The sequence below is a fragment of the Thalassophryne amazonica genome, chromosome 5 (genome assembly GCF_902500255.1).
Source record: "Thalassophryne amazonica chromosome 5, fThaAma1.1, whole genome shotgun sequence".
Lineage (NCBI taxonomy): Eukaryota > Metazoa > Chordata > Actinopteri > Batrachoidiformes > Batrachoididae > Thalassophryne > Thalassophryne amazonica.
In genome coordinates, this window is record NC_047107.1 from 14,610,159 (window position 1) to 14,623,215 (window position 13,057).

The 13,057-nt window shown below is 43.1% G+C and overlaps 1 protein-coding gene across 1 annotated transcript in view; it reads right to left on the reverse strand.

Annotated features, from left to right (window-relative positions):
* npr3 (natriuretic peptide receptor 3) overlaps positions 1-13,057 on the reverse strand; it is a 211,077-nt gene that overhangs the window by 67,791 nt on the left and 130,229 nt on the right. Inside the window, exon 3 of the mRNA XM_034169735.1 lies at positions 10,786-10,961. Within this exon, the coding sequence (XP_034025626.1) occupies positions 10,786-10,961 (176 nt within the window). The remainder of the gene's footprint in view (positions 1-10,785; positions 10,962-13,057) is intronic.

Here is a 13,057-nt window from a genome sequence, read left to right on the forward strand (position 1 = left end):
GTCTGTGAAAGAGGAGGGGGTGAGGTCTCACGCTCGTCAGCACACTTCCTGAGGTACGTTAGATTTTGTGACTAACATTTATACAGTCAGTAAATGTGGTGTCCCTCACACCTTTATTATATTGAGCTGTATGTTGGTCGTTTAAATCAGCTTCCACTGCAGTGGAGTTTTGTGAACAGGGTGTTCCATGCCTGCAGGATGGGAAGCTGATTTGCAATTAAGCCAGGAAGTGTTTGCTGTTTGTACACCTTTGAGTGGTCTCTCTGTGTGTTGAGTGTGGACTCACATAAGGATTCCTTCTTTCACAGACTCGGTTTGTCGCGGCCACCTGGGGGGTGTCGGCGGGGTCCTTGGGTCCGAACTGGTTCTGGCTCCGGACAGTTTTGTGCTGCTGGGAGCACACCGCAAATCCGCCACGCCAGACAGTGCACTTTTATATTTATCACAGCACTGTTATGTTCATTAAATTCTGTTATCCTTTGTACCGTGCTCTGCTTATTTTATACTGGGTCCTTCAAACGCTGGTCGGTTCTCCGGGCTGCGTCCGACACATAACAGTAGTCTCTGGCAAACATCACGGACCCAGCGGTAGCAGAGACGGTAACACGCCGGGAAGGCGGCAGCAGACGTTCAGAAGTTATCCGGATCAGTTGCGGGTGCTCTCCGCCCGGATGGTGCGCGTTGGAGAACCCATTACTGAATACTGATTTGAGCGCTTGTGCAGCCGTGTTCCTGTGTTTGTGCCTTATCCGTGGGTCGTGGTGGAGTGTGAGTGGCGACAGCTTCGCGTCGCACTTTGACCGGATAAGAGGTTTGAACGGGAGCTGCAGGAGTGGGTCTGTAATGGGTGAACGTGCACGGCGGAGCTCTGTGGCACGGGTCGCGGTGCTTCCTGTGTTACAGTCGTAGCCCTGTTTCCCCGGGTAATGATAGCTACTGCGTCTGTTGTGTCAGCTCCGGTGTTATTTAGTTGAATCACATTTTTTGTTGTGTGTTACACAGAGCTGCGCACAGAAAGGCAGCATGAGTTTGTTTTCTCAGGTACCAAAGGGGGTTTTTCATTTTTAGCACTTTGGCTCCCTCTTTTGGTGACTGAGTCACATTACCGTCAAGCTCTTAAGTTGGAACAGGTGTGTTCCATTTGTTTGAGCTTGACGGTATAAATCACTTATTAGTTTTGTGTGTGTTCATTTTGTGTGGGTGTTTTTTGAGTTGGTTTTTGTGTGGGATTTTATTTTTATTTATTTTTTTCCACTGTTAGTGTCTGGGGTTGTGACCCTGCAGCCTGTTTGGAGCAACAAAACAGGACCAAGCAACTTTATGTTAGTCTGTTAGTCTTCTTTTATTTTTTTTTAGTTTCACCTCCCCAGGGTTTGATGGGACGGTCCCCTGGGGGGTGATGGGGTGGTAATTGGGTTGTTTTTTCTTTTTTCTTTTTTGTTTGTTTTTTGTTATGCCCTCTCTTCTCCTCTGACTCCAGCCGGGTGTGCCGTACGTGTCGGCGTCGCTGGGAGTGGTGCAGTTTGGTTATGCTGGGCGTTTCCCGGGTACCCTCTGCAATCGGGAGGGGGGGGGGGGGGGGTTGGGGTATTTTCTTTTTGTTCCCTCTCTTCTCCTCTGGCTCCAGCCGTGTGAGCCGTAGTGTCGGCGTTGCTGGAGTGGTGCAGTTTGGTTATGCTGGGCGTTTCCCAGGTAACCTCTGCACCTTGGGTGTTTTTGTTTGATTCCCTGTTCCACCTCCGGCTTCAGCACGCCTTTGAGCCGTCTGCCATCGGCGTGGCTGAGGTTTGGGGCAGTGGGATATACCCGCAGCTGGTGGCTGGTTTGGAAGTCGGAGGAGTGGCGCCGTTTTGTGCCGTCTGCCATAGCCGCTGTTCCACTCTTCCCGGTTGGCTTCTGGGGTATAGTCACGGTTGGAGACACTGGACGTGCTTCCAGTTTCCACTGCGCCAAGGGGGTGGGGTTGGGGTTGTTTTGTTTGTATGTTTTTTTTCTCTCCTTTTGTTTTTCCCCCCAGTTTCCACCCTCAGGGTTTGACTGTGGTGTCCTCTGGGGGGGAAAGGGCTGTGGGTCCATCTAGCCATAGACGGCCGGGGCTGGGTCCGTTGGTCATGAGGGGAGGCGTCTCCTGGGGTTGATGGAATGGTCCTCTGGGAGGTGCTGGGAGTCCCCGTGGGTGACATTGGATCCCAGAGGGACCTCGGCTGTGGTTATTACTCCTGGAGCTGGCGGGATGTCCTCTGGGGGGTGTTGGTCCCTACATGTCGTTGGGGGGGGGGGGGGGGGTGTTAGTGTTTTATTTGTTAGCTTAAGTTTGGGTTTTCTTTTCTCCCCTTCCCGGGGTTTGATGGAACGGTCCTCTGGGGAGGGGGGGGGGGGTGTTAGCATTTTTATTTGTAAGCTTAAGTTTGGGTTGTGTTTTTCTTTTCTCCTCTTCCCGGGGTTTGATGGGACGGTCCCCTGGGGGGGGGGGGGTGTTTGGTTGTTTGTGTTTGTCTTTTTTGTTTTATGACTAATCAGACTGTGAACATGGTTGGACAAAGGCTGACCGCACAGGTTCAAGAACTCCTGGCCACACCTGTGCTAATTGACTGATAGAAACAAGGGCAAAGATGCAGCCAGAGGAGAAGACATCTACCGTTCTGTTAGATGAAGATTCTGTTGGAAGATGAATGCGGATACGGTTTCCAGCCATGGTCCCTGGAGGGGGGTGTTTCTCCTGGGCCAGGTTTGTGTGGTCGCCGGGAGGCTTCCCGTGAGGGTGGGGTACTGTTGTATGGCTGGGGGGGCCTGGCTGCCTTTTTGTTTCTGTCTTTTGTTTTTCCTTCCAGGTGGCTTGCATTTGGGACTGAGTGGCTGTGTAGCTGAGTTTATCAGGACCTCACCCTGATCACCTGAGGCTGATCACCTGTGGCTCGTCAGGACTCACAGCTGTGGTGCATCTACATGGATTGGAACATGGTGGCATTTAAGACTGGAGTACACAGTGTGTATTTGCCAGAGACTTGACCTTGTGACCAGACGGGTGAGATCGTCGTCTCAAGAGCCATCTCATCATCAGTGGATGCAGAGAACGTCCAGGTTTGATGCATGGTCTGTGAAAGAGGAGGGGGTGAGGTCTCACGCTCGTCAGCACACTTCCTGAGGTACGTTAGATTTTGTGACTAACATTTATACAGTCAGTAAATGTGGTGTCCCTCACACCTTTATTATATTGAGCTGTATGTTGGTCGTTTAAATCAGCTTCCACTGCAGTGGAGTTTTGTGAACAGGGTGTTCTATGCCTGCAGGGTGGGAAGCTGATTTGCACTTAAGCCAGGAAGTGTTTGCTGTTTGTACACCTTTGAGTGGTCTCTCTGTGTGTTGAGTGTGGACTCACATAAGGATTCCTTCTTTCACAGACTCGGTTTGTCGCGGCCACCTGGGGGGTGTCGGCGGGGTCCTTGGGTCCGAATTGGTTCTGGCTCTGGACCGTTAGCGCTGCTGGGAGCGCACCACAAAACCACCACGCCAGACCGCGCACTTTTATATTTATCACAGCACTGTTATGTTCATTAAATTCTGTTATCCTTTGTACCGTGCTCTGCTTATTTTATACTGGGTCCTTCAAACGCTGGTCGGTTCTCCGGGCTGCGTCTGACACATAACAATTTATTAGAAAGTGGAAGAGACACAAGATGACTGTCAGTCTCCCTCGGTCTGGGATTCCATGCAAGATCTCACTTTGTGGGGTAAGAATGATTCTGAGAAAGCTCAGAACTCCACAGGAGGACCTGGTCAATGACCTGAAGAGAGCTGGGACCACAGTCACAAAGATTACATTAGGAACACATGATGCTGTCATGGTTTAAAATCCTGCAGGGCATCACGGTCCCCCTGCTCAAGCCAGCACATGTCCAGGCCCGTTTGAAGTTCACCGGTGACCATCTGGATGATCCAGAGGAGGCATAGGAGAAAGTCATGTGGTCAGATGAGACCAGAATCGAGCTTTTTAGAATCAACTCCACTTACCATGTTTAGAGGATGAGAACAACCCCAAGAAAACCATCCCAACCGTGAAGCATGGGGGTGGAAACATCATTCTCTGGGGGTGCTCTTTTGCAAAGGGGACAGGATGACTGCACCGTATTGAAGGGAGGATGAATGGGGTCATGTATTACGAGATTTTGGCAAACAACCTTCCCTCAGTATTAGCATTGAAGATGGGTCATTGCTGGGTCTTCCAGCATGACAATGACCCCAAACTCACAGCCAGGGCAACTGAGGAGGGGCTCCGTAAGAATCATTTCAAGGTCCTGGAGTGGCCTGGCTAGTCTCCAGACCTGAACTGAATAGAAAATCTTTGGAGAGAGCTGAAACTCCAAACCTGAAAGATTTAGAAAAGATCTGTATGGAGGAGTGGACCAAAATCCCTGCTGCAGTGTGTGCAAACCTGGTGAAAAACTACAGGAAATGTTTGACCTCTGTAATTGCAAACAAAGGCTACTGTACCAAACATTAACATTGATTTTCACAGGTGTTGAAATACTTATTTGCAGCAGTAACATACAAATAAATTATTAAAAAATCATACATTGTGATTTCTGGATTTTTTTTTTTTTTAGATTATGTCTCTCACAGTGGACATGCACCTAATATGAACATTTCAGACCCCTCCATGATTTATATATATATATATGAATGCCTGTAATTTTGAAATGTTTAATGCTAAAATTCTGCAAAAGGAGATACCCAGCTTCCAAAAATTGTGTGAATATTACATTTTCCGCTAAACTACCAATGTTTTTCACTGCTGTTGTGCTGTTCTATCGAGGGCCTAACCTTCTTGTCCATACGTTTGAAGCCAGTTGAGACACAGGGCACATCTCCAGTAGTTGCAGTAGGCAGTTTGCACAGATGTGATGTGATCTTCAGGACAGGGCTGGATGATTCCATTCTATTAGACCAACAAAAATTGACAGAAAAATTATTAATTTTCATACATCTGGAGTGAACTAAAGGTTAAGTATCAAGTAACTCACATCACATCTGAAGTTCTTCACATTGTGAAGTTCTGAAAGCGATAGTTGGGATGCCAACACTGATGTCAGTGCAGGTTTTAAATGTGCCTTCAGTCCACCTGGTTGGCCACATGATGCACCACAGCCAACGATCCAGATGGATTCACCTAAAAACTGAGACCAACATTTTTCAATCAAGTTTAAAGGTAAAACACATAAAAATGTAAGTTAATGTAATAAATGCATATAACTGAATGACCTGTTGTGGTTATATTTTAGTCATAACTGCATATAAGATTATTTTGAATATTTTGATCACATTTTTGGCTGATTTTAGTGATGGGCTGACTTCATGAAGAGTGTGGTAGACAGGTGAAGAACAGTGTGCAGGCAGGGTGGGGTGGGTGGAACAGGCAACAGGAGTGATTTGTCACATACGTATATCTGCAAGAGTGAAAGGGGGAGTCGACAAGACAGCTATGTTGTACGGCTTAGAGACGGCGGCACTAAAGCCCCAGTCACATGGCACTAACGACGGACAACGAAGCCCAAACGAAACAAGAAATCTGGACTTTCATTGACTTTCGGAGGTATCATTTAACCTTCCTCCAGCTTCATTTCATGCAGCTGGCACTTCGTCAGAATTTTTAAACCGTTGTAAAATTTGAACGAATACCGCCGACAACCTCAGTTCATCCATATTTCATTTTGCTTTTGTTTTTGACAGTTTCTTATCGTTTGCTTAGTTTTCGGACCATTAGCATTTTGTTTGACTGTCGTCCAACTTCGTTCAACCTTCCAAGTCCGACGTCCGAATGAAGGTTGACGATATCTGAATGAATTAATAACTAAAGCTTCGACGAGCCAAATGAAACATCCTTGTATCAGTAATGAATCGTCCATGTTTGGGACGAAAAATAGCATTAATTAATGCTGCAATTTCCCTTGGAAGAGACAAGGATGAAGAGGATTAGGCATGAACATATCAGAGGGACAGCACCGAGGAGAGACTGAGATGTACAGACACGTGCAGAGGATGAAGAAGAAAGGAACCCTATATAGGCCCTGAGCTCTGTTGTTTTGCATCATCACTGACAGTTTCATAGTGGAGTTGAGCAGAGAAGGATTTTCATACGACAAAACAGATCAGACCGAGGCTCACATTCACCTTCTGGAAAACTGTAGATTAACTTTCAATTCTTCTTTTTAAGAAAATCCTTCTCTGTACCATTTCATGATGAAGCTGGATAACTGGTGATGTAAAATGCAAAACTTGCACTTTGCACACCTTCTCCAGTCGCAGGCGCACAACCCTATAACATCTTCAGGGTTGTCTTGTCATCTTAGTGGCTTTCCTCTGCAGTCATCTTCTGCACAGTCACTCAGTTTTTGGGAACTGCTGCCTTCAGACAGATTTACCATACAGTACCATATTATTTGTATTTCTTATACCCCCGTCACACATAACCAGAATCGCGCATAATGGCATTGGAATTATGAATCGGCGCACATCCGAAAAGTGTCGGATTTCAGTTCCAAAACGTTCTGACAGCCATCTGCGGAAGCCAACACAGGTGGTCATAATCATTCGGCTGCCCCGAGTGTGATGCATATGTTCAAAATCCTCCGGGCAGCATTGAGATGGGACACCTATCCGACAGCGGTCCATGTGTAATCTGACGACCATCTGACCGCAATTTACATATTCCGATGGTGGCAAAATGGGATCTGAAATGATTTGAGCGCATATGGGGGAACCTCAAGATGGATCTGGCATGGCAAAGCCACGCACACACGTGCGCTGCACACTTGCGCGTGAGGAACACAGCGCTCCGGTCCCGTGTTTGCCATCCAGATGTTTGGACATCGGACAGTTTGCAGCGTCTTTTATGGCCATCTGACAGCAGTCTGTGTCATCTACCTGTTGTCTACATACACTATGGATGCCATCGTGCAGGTGTGGACGAGGTAATTTGAATGCGTTCCGACAGAGCTGAGCACGCCTCTTATCCTCCGACTGCATCAGATTACGGCAGTATTTGCCATATCGGACATGGTTCCTCCACATTCTTGCTATGTGTGACAGCTTTAGAAACTGAGGTAAATGAAGTCCAAGACATATTCTGTCATGCTTGGTACCGTCTCAGGTTTTAGGTCTTAGCCCTTGCCGTATTTCTCTTGTGATTTTCTGGTTTTATTTTTCATTAGTTCATACTTTATCATGTTAGTCTCAGTTTGGTTCTGTTAATGGTTTTGCTTTGTTTATTATTAAGTCACTGTTTTCATTTAGCACCTCATCATTTAGTTTGCAGTCATTTAGTTATTCGTTGCTTTTTCTTGTGTTACACTTTCGTCACTGCTTCATTCTTTGTCATTTATTCTGTAGTTTGTATTTGCTCACTCTGGGTCTTTTAAGTTACTTTAGTTTTAGTTTAGTTCTGTTTATCACATTTGTTGTATAATGTTTAGTCACAGGTTTTTGTTAGTATTTACCTTTGGTGTTGTTCATCAGATTATGTTCCATTTGTTATTCATTGCATTTTTCTGTTTGTCAGTTATCTTGTTTTATTCATTGCATTATTCTGTGTTCACTGGGTTTTGTTTATTTGTGGTTTAACCAATAGTTTGTTTTGCCATTTTATTGTATTCACTTTTCTGTACCGTTCAGTTACAGTTCCATTCTAGTTTTAGTTTTAATCATTAGTTTTCTGGTTTTCCCCTTTTTGATTTGTTACAGTAGTTCTTAAGTTTGCCCCTTTTGTTTTTGTTCACATTCATTTTTGAACACATCATGTTTCTCAGTTTTTCTGTCACTCACTTCTCTTGTTTTGCACCGCTTTGTTTTGCCCTCTCGCACACTCTTGCCTTTCTTCTCTCCTCTTTGTTCACTTCACCACACCTCTTTCCAGAACTTTCCACACACCTGCTTCACATCAACCTGATTAGTTTGCTCCTCCTTAAAACCCTCACAGTTCCACAGTTCACTGCCTGATTGTTGACTTTGTTCACTTTCTTGCCTCTTATTCTCATCCTGTTTGCTTTTGTGTATTTTTTGACCTTGCTTGTGTACTCCGATCTCTGCCTTGCTGTTACCTTGAACTCAGCCTGTTTTTTGACTCTGCCTCTGTTTGCCTGCTTTATTCCTCGATGTCATGTGTATGAATCCTGCCTGGTTTATGGGCAAAGTCTCAGCCTGCACCATGTCTGCTACCTCTGCCTGTAAGCTTGACCTCTTGTGTACTGAGCCCCATGCCTGTGTAACAGATAAAGCCTTTTATCCATCAAAACCAACCATGCCTGTGAGTCTGCATTGGCCTCCACCTGTTACCTGTGTCAAGCCACCTCATGCCCTGACATATTCAGTGTCTTGGAAATGTTCATGTGTTCATCTCCTGACTTGTCTGAAGAAGACTGGACGTAAAAGTGATAGTTTACATGTGATAATAGGGTGCACTTACTGATGCACACCATCATTTTGGCTTTTATATATTTATTTATTTTAATTCATAACGTAGAGATTACTCTTCACTGTGAGTGCAAAGAGCACCAGTTTAGAAATTTTAATTTGTTGCTTGTCTTTAACTTTTATCGTCCCCCCCCCCCCCCCCAATTGTGAATTTTGTTCTTTTTATGTTTTGGTTATTGTTTGTAACTGAATATTTAATGTGTTTTTGACTGTGATATGTACAACACTCACATCTGGCAAAAGCATTTTACAAATAGTTTTACTACTATTATTATTATTATTACTCATGTTATTTAAGAGGGTTGATAAGATGAATTTACAGACAGACACTGAATAAACAAACTCTTAGTACTGGCATTACTGTAGATCCTACAGCATGGCATTCCCGGAATGCTCTCCAAAAGTAGCTATGTATTAATCTAGCTGTAACCTCATCTTAAACATTAACTTAAAAAAAACACATAAGTTCTTTCTTAAATACTTACGTTTCCCTTGTTTGCAGCTCTTGGTATTGATCCATCTTTGAGGAACAGTTTTGTTGAGGTGGGAAACAGCGCAGCGGTTCCTGTACTTCAGCATCAACATAATGTTCACATGAGGGAAAAAAAAAGCTGCAGCTTCAACAAAGAACGTGTGATTTTTTCTGATGACCCAAAATGAGTCATCTATTTACATAAGAAGATGCGCAACATGTTGATGTGTTTTACTGTTTTCTGACCCAGTCAAGTCTCAGCATGATCTGGTGTAACGCATCACCGCGTACACCACATAGATCACACCAAGCAACCACGCTGAGTCCTGGATGAAAACCGCTCAGGTAGACAACTGATCAAACCCCACCTCTTAAACATGACCATTGATCTGGCAGAGGCATCCAGGTGAAAACGAGAGTGTCCCTTTGACCTTCTGTAGCCACTGTGGTCCTCAACACTGAGGCATCTATGCACAGAGGAATGTGCCGCATGCGCAAAATGTCACAACTGCCTATAGCACATTCACATTCTGCTGCCTGATGACATCAGTGCATCTGACCATCCTATTTTAAGAAGAACACACCCAGAGCACACAGAACACTGGATGTGAAAACATCGAGAGCTCTTGGTTCAGCAGGTCATCTGGCAGGTAGCATTAAAGAATTTCTCCTCATATTCATGAAGACGTGATATAGGAGATTAATTTTCAATGTTTAAGACCATAATTATTCTTATTTAGGTCATATGTTCATTCATGATTAAGATGTGTCAAATCCATCAAGAAGTTCAACGTACCTATCACAATGAAAAATTTTGCTGGATGATATATTGCCTCAGAACATATCATGATAAATGATAATATCACCATATTATCACTGATATCATTTTATTAAATTGATATAAAAATGCAAGTGCATCCTTTCAAAGAGAAATGAACTATTAATTCTCAAGAATATTCTTTAATGTTATTGAAATGTGAAAACAATAAATACAAAAAATAAAATATCCTAAATCAGTGCACGCTAACTTCTGCTAACTCTAAGCTAACTTCCGCTCTTGTAAAAGCTCATGTAACATCACGCTCACGTCCGCAAAATGTCTTGTCAATCATTTCAGAGGTGTTACCAGGTTCCAAAAGAAGCGTTTTCAGTTTTAAAAGTGTTTTAGAAGTGTGTACATGCACACCCTCCAGCAGGCGCTGTTAAAGTGTAAATATTGTTTATGATTGACTGATGGATTGAACATGCAACTGCAAATTATGAAGAAGACAATGCTCATATGGCCGAGGGTATTTTAGCATTGCATTATATTTTTAATATTTGATGTGCGAATGGGTTGGGTTGGGAACAGAATAGAAGCTGGCACAGTGCATTCATATAAATATATATATATATATTTATTATTATTATTATTAATGTGTTTTCTTTTTCTTGGTGGTGAAACTAGAGCTGCAGTGCTTCTTAACAGGCCCCCGATTGTCTCCCTGTGTTCAGTATTTGTCAATAAATGCGTATATAAAGTTGTGAATGTCACACTGTCAGCTGTGGCGCACCTCACTTTTTTAATTCGGTGTGTGTGTGTGTGTGTGTGTGTGTGTGTGTGTGTGTGTGTGTGTGTGTGTGTGTGTGTGTGTGTGTGTGTGTGTGTGTGTGTGTGTGTGTGTGCCCAAATTCAGGTCTTTAAATTAAAAACTTGAATAAGATAATAAAGTTCATGAAGTTGTAAAAGAGGATTTTTTATTTTTTTTTTTACTTCTTTCCTCCCACTGTTCACACAGACTGCGAATGACACATAATGTATAAATGAGGCTGTTTTCATTGGTGTATTATGTCCCAAGCATACGTACACTTCCACAGTCTTTGCAGTCATGGAATGCTTCTTTTTCAATGGACTTTCTCATTTCCATGGAGAAGTTTTCAAACTCAGGTTTGACTGTCCTGAGCAGTGTCACAGTGTTGAGAGAAGCATAGGCCTGCCTGGCTTCATCGTCATATTTGTCTCCTCTCTTCCACGAGCCGTTGCCTTGAATTTATGTAAAGAGAGAAAGAAGATATTCAGAATTCATGTCTACATCATGAAATTAATGAAAAAGAATCAGAATTTCCTGTTTATGTACATCTACTCTAAATTATAATTTGTCAGTAAACTACAGTACACTTGTTAAAACTGCATTATCTTTTGTTCACTTTCTCACACTCATTCATCCCATATTTTGGCAGCAGCAATGACAAGCTGCTGTAAATGATCTGTAAATTAATATTTAGCACTCAACTATATCCTAATGTGCAATATTTTATTGTATTCCTTTTGAAATAACAGTCATTGGTGCAATGTCTGTTTCAGCCACATGTGCAATATTCACTTTATTATCTGTGTGGAATACAGTTGTGCATATCTGCTGTTAACTATCCCCATTAACCTGAGACTTTGTGTGTGAGTATGTATATATAAAGTGGATGAAAAAGAAATTCAGAGAATCCCCCTTGAGATGTGTGGCAATGTCATTACAAACTTCAATGTGCGTGTTGCAGCTGTAATCCAAAGAAGAGGAGCGTGGCTTGAACATGTCGAGACAAAAAATGAGACAAAGTGGGAAACCTTTGGTATCAATTGTTAATTTGATGCTTCTGTTACAAGTCTGTAAATAAAATTTTCAAATAGGTTCTCATTTCAAAAACTTGTGTATGATCAAAAAGTGGTAAAGTTTGATTGGCCTACCCTATCTATCTATCTATATACGAGGTCTGTGAGAAAAGTATTGTACCTTTTTTTATTTTTTTTCAAAAACCATATGGATTTGATTCATATGTTTTTACATCAGCCAAGCTTGAACCTTCGTGCGCATGCGTGAGTTTTTCCACTCCTGTCGGTTGCGTCATTTGCCTGTGAGCATGCCTTGTGGGAGAAGTGGTCCTGCCCCCTCGTCAGATTTTCATTGTCAGGAAATGGCGAATGATTTGGGCTTTTTTTCCATCAGAATTTTTTCAGAAGCTGTTAGAGACAAGCAGCTGGAAACCATTCGAAAAATGTATCTGGCTTTCGGTGAAAATTTTACAGCTGGAACAAACCATTCAACTCGGCTTTGCCTTGTTGAATGGTTTGTTCCAGCTTTCACCGAATTAAATATTCGTACCACTGAACTCATAAATATTCATTATTTGTATTTTATATATATATATATATATATATATATATATATATATATATATATATATATATATATATATATATATATATATAGCCGAGATAATCCATCCCACCTCACATGTGTGGCATATCAAGATGCTGATTAGATAGCATGATTATTGCACAGGTGTGCCTTAGGCTGGCTACAATAAAAGGCCACTCTGAAATGTTCAATTTTATCACACAGCACATCACAGATGTTGCAAGTTTTGAGCGAACATGCAGTTGGCATACTGACTGCTTGCCCGTGAATTGAACGTTTGTTTCTCTACCATAACCCATTTCCATTTGGCAGTACATCCAACCATGTAACCACAACAGCCCAGGACCTCCACCTCCAGCATGTTCACCGGAGACCATCCACCTGAACAGCTGCTGCAACAATCGGTTTGCAGAACCAATATACGAGGTCTGTCCATAAAGTATAGGTCCTTTTTATTTTTTTCAAAAACTATATGGATTTCATTCATATGTTTTTACGTCAGACATGCTTGAACCCTCGTGCGCATGCGTGAGTTCTTCCACGCCTGTCGGTGACGTCATTCACCTGTGAGCACTCCTTGTGGGAGGAGTCGTCCAGCCCCTCGTCGGAATTCCTTTGTCTGAGAAGTTGCTGAGAGACTGGCGCTTTGTTTGATCAAAATTTTTTCTAAACCTGGGAGACACATCGAAGTGGACATGGTTCGAAAAATTAAGCTGGTTTTCGGTAAAAAATTTTAACAGCTGATGAGAGATTTTTAGGTGATACTGTCGCTTTAAGGACTTCCCACGGTGCGAGACGTCGCGCAACGCTCTCAGGCGCCGTCGTCAGCCTGTTTCAAGCTGAAAACCTCCACATTTCAGGCTCTATTGATCCAGGACGTCGTGAGAGAACAGAGAAGTTTCAGAAGAAGTCGGTTTCAGCATTTTATCCGGATATTCCACTGTTAAAG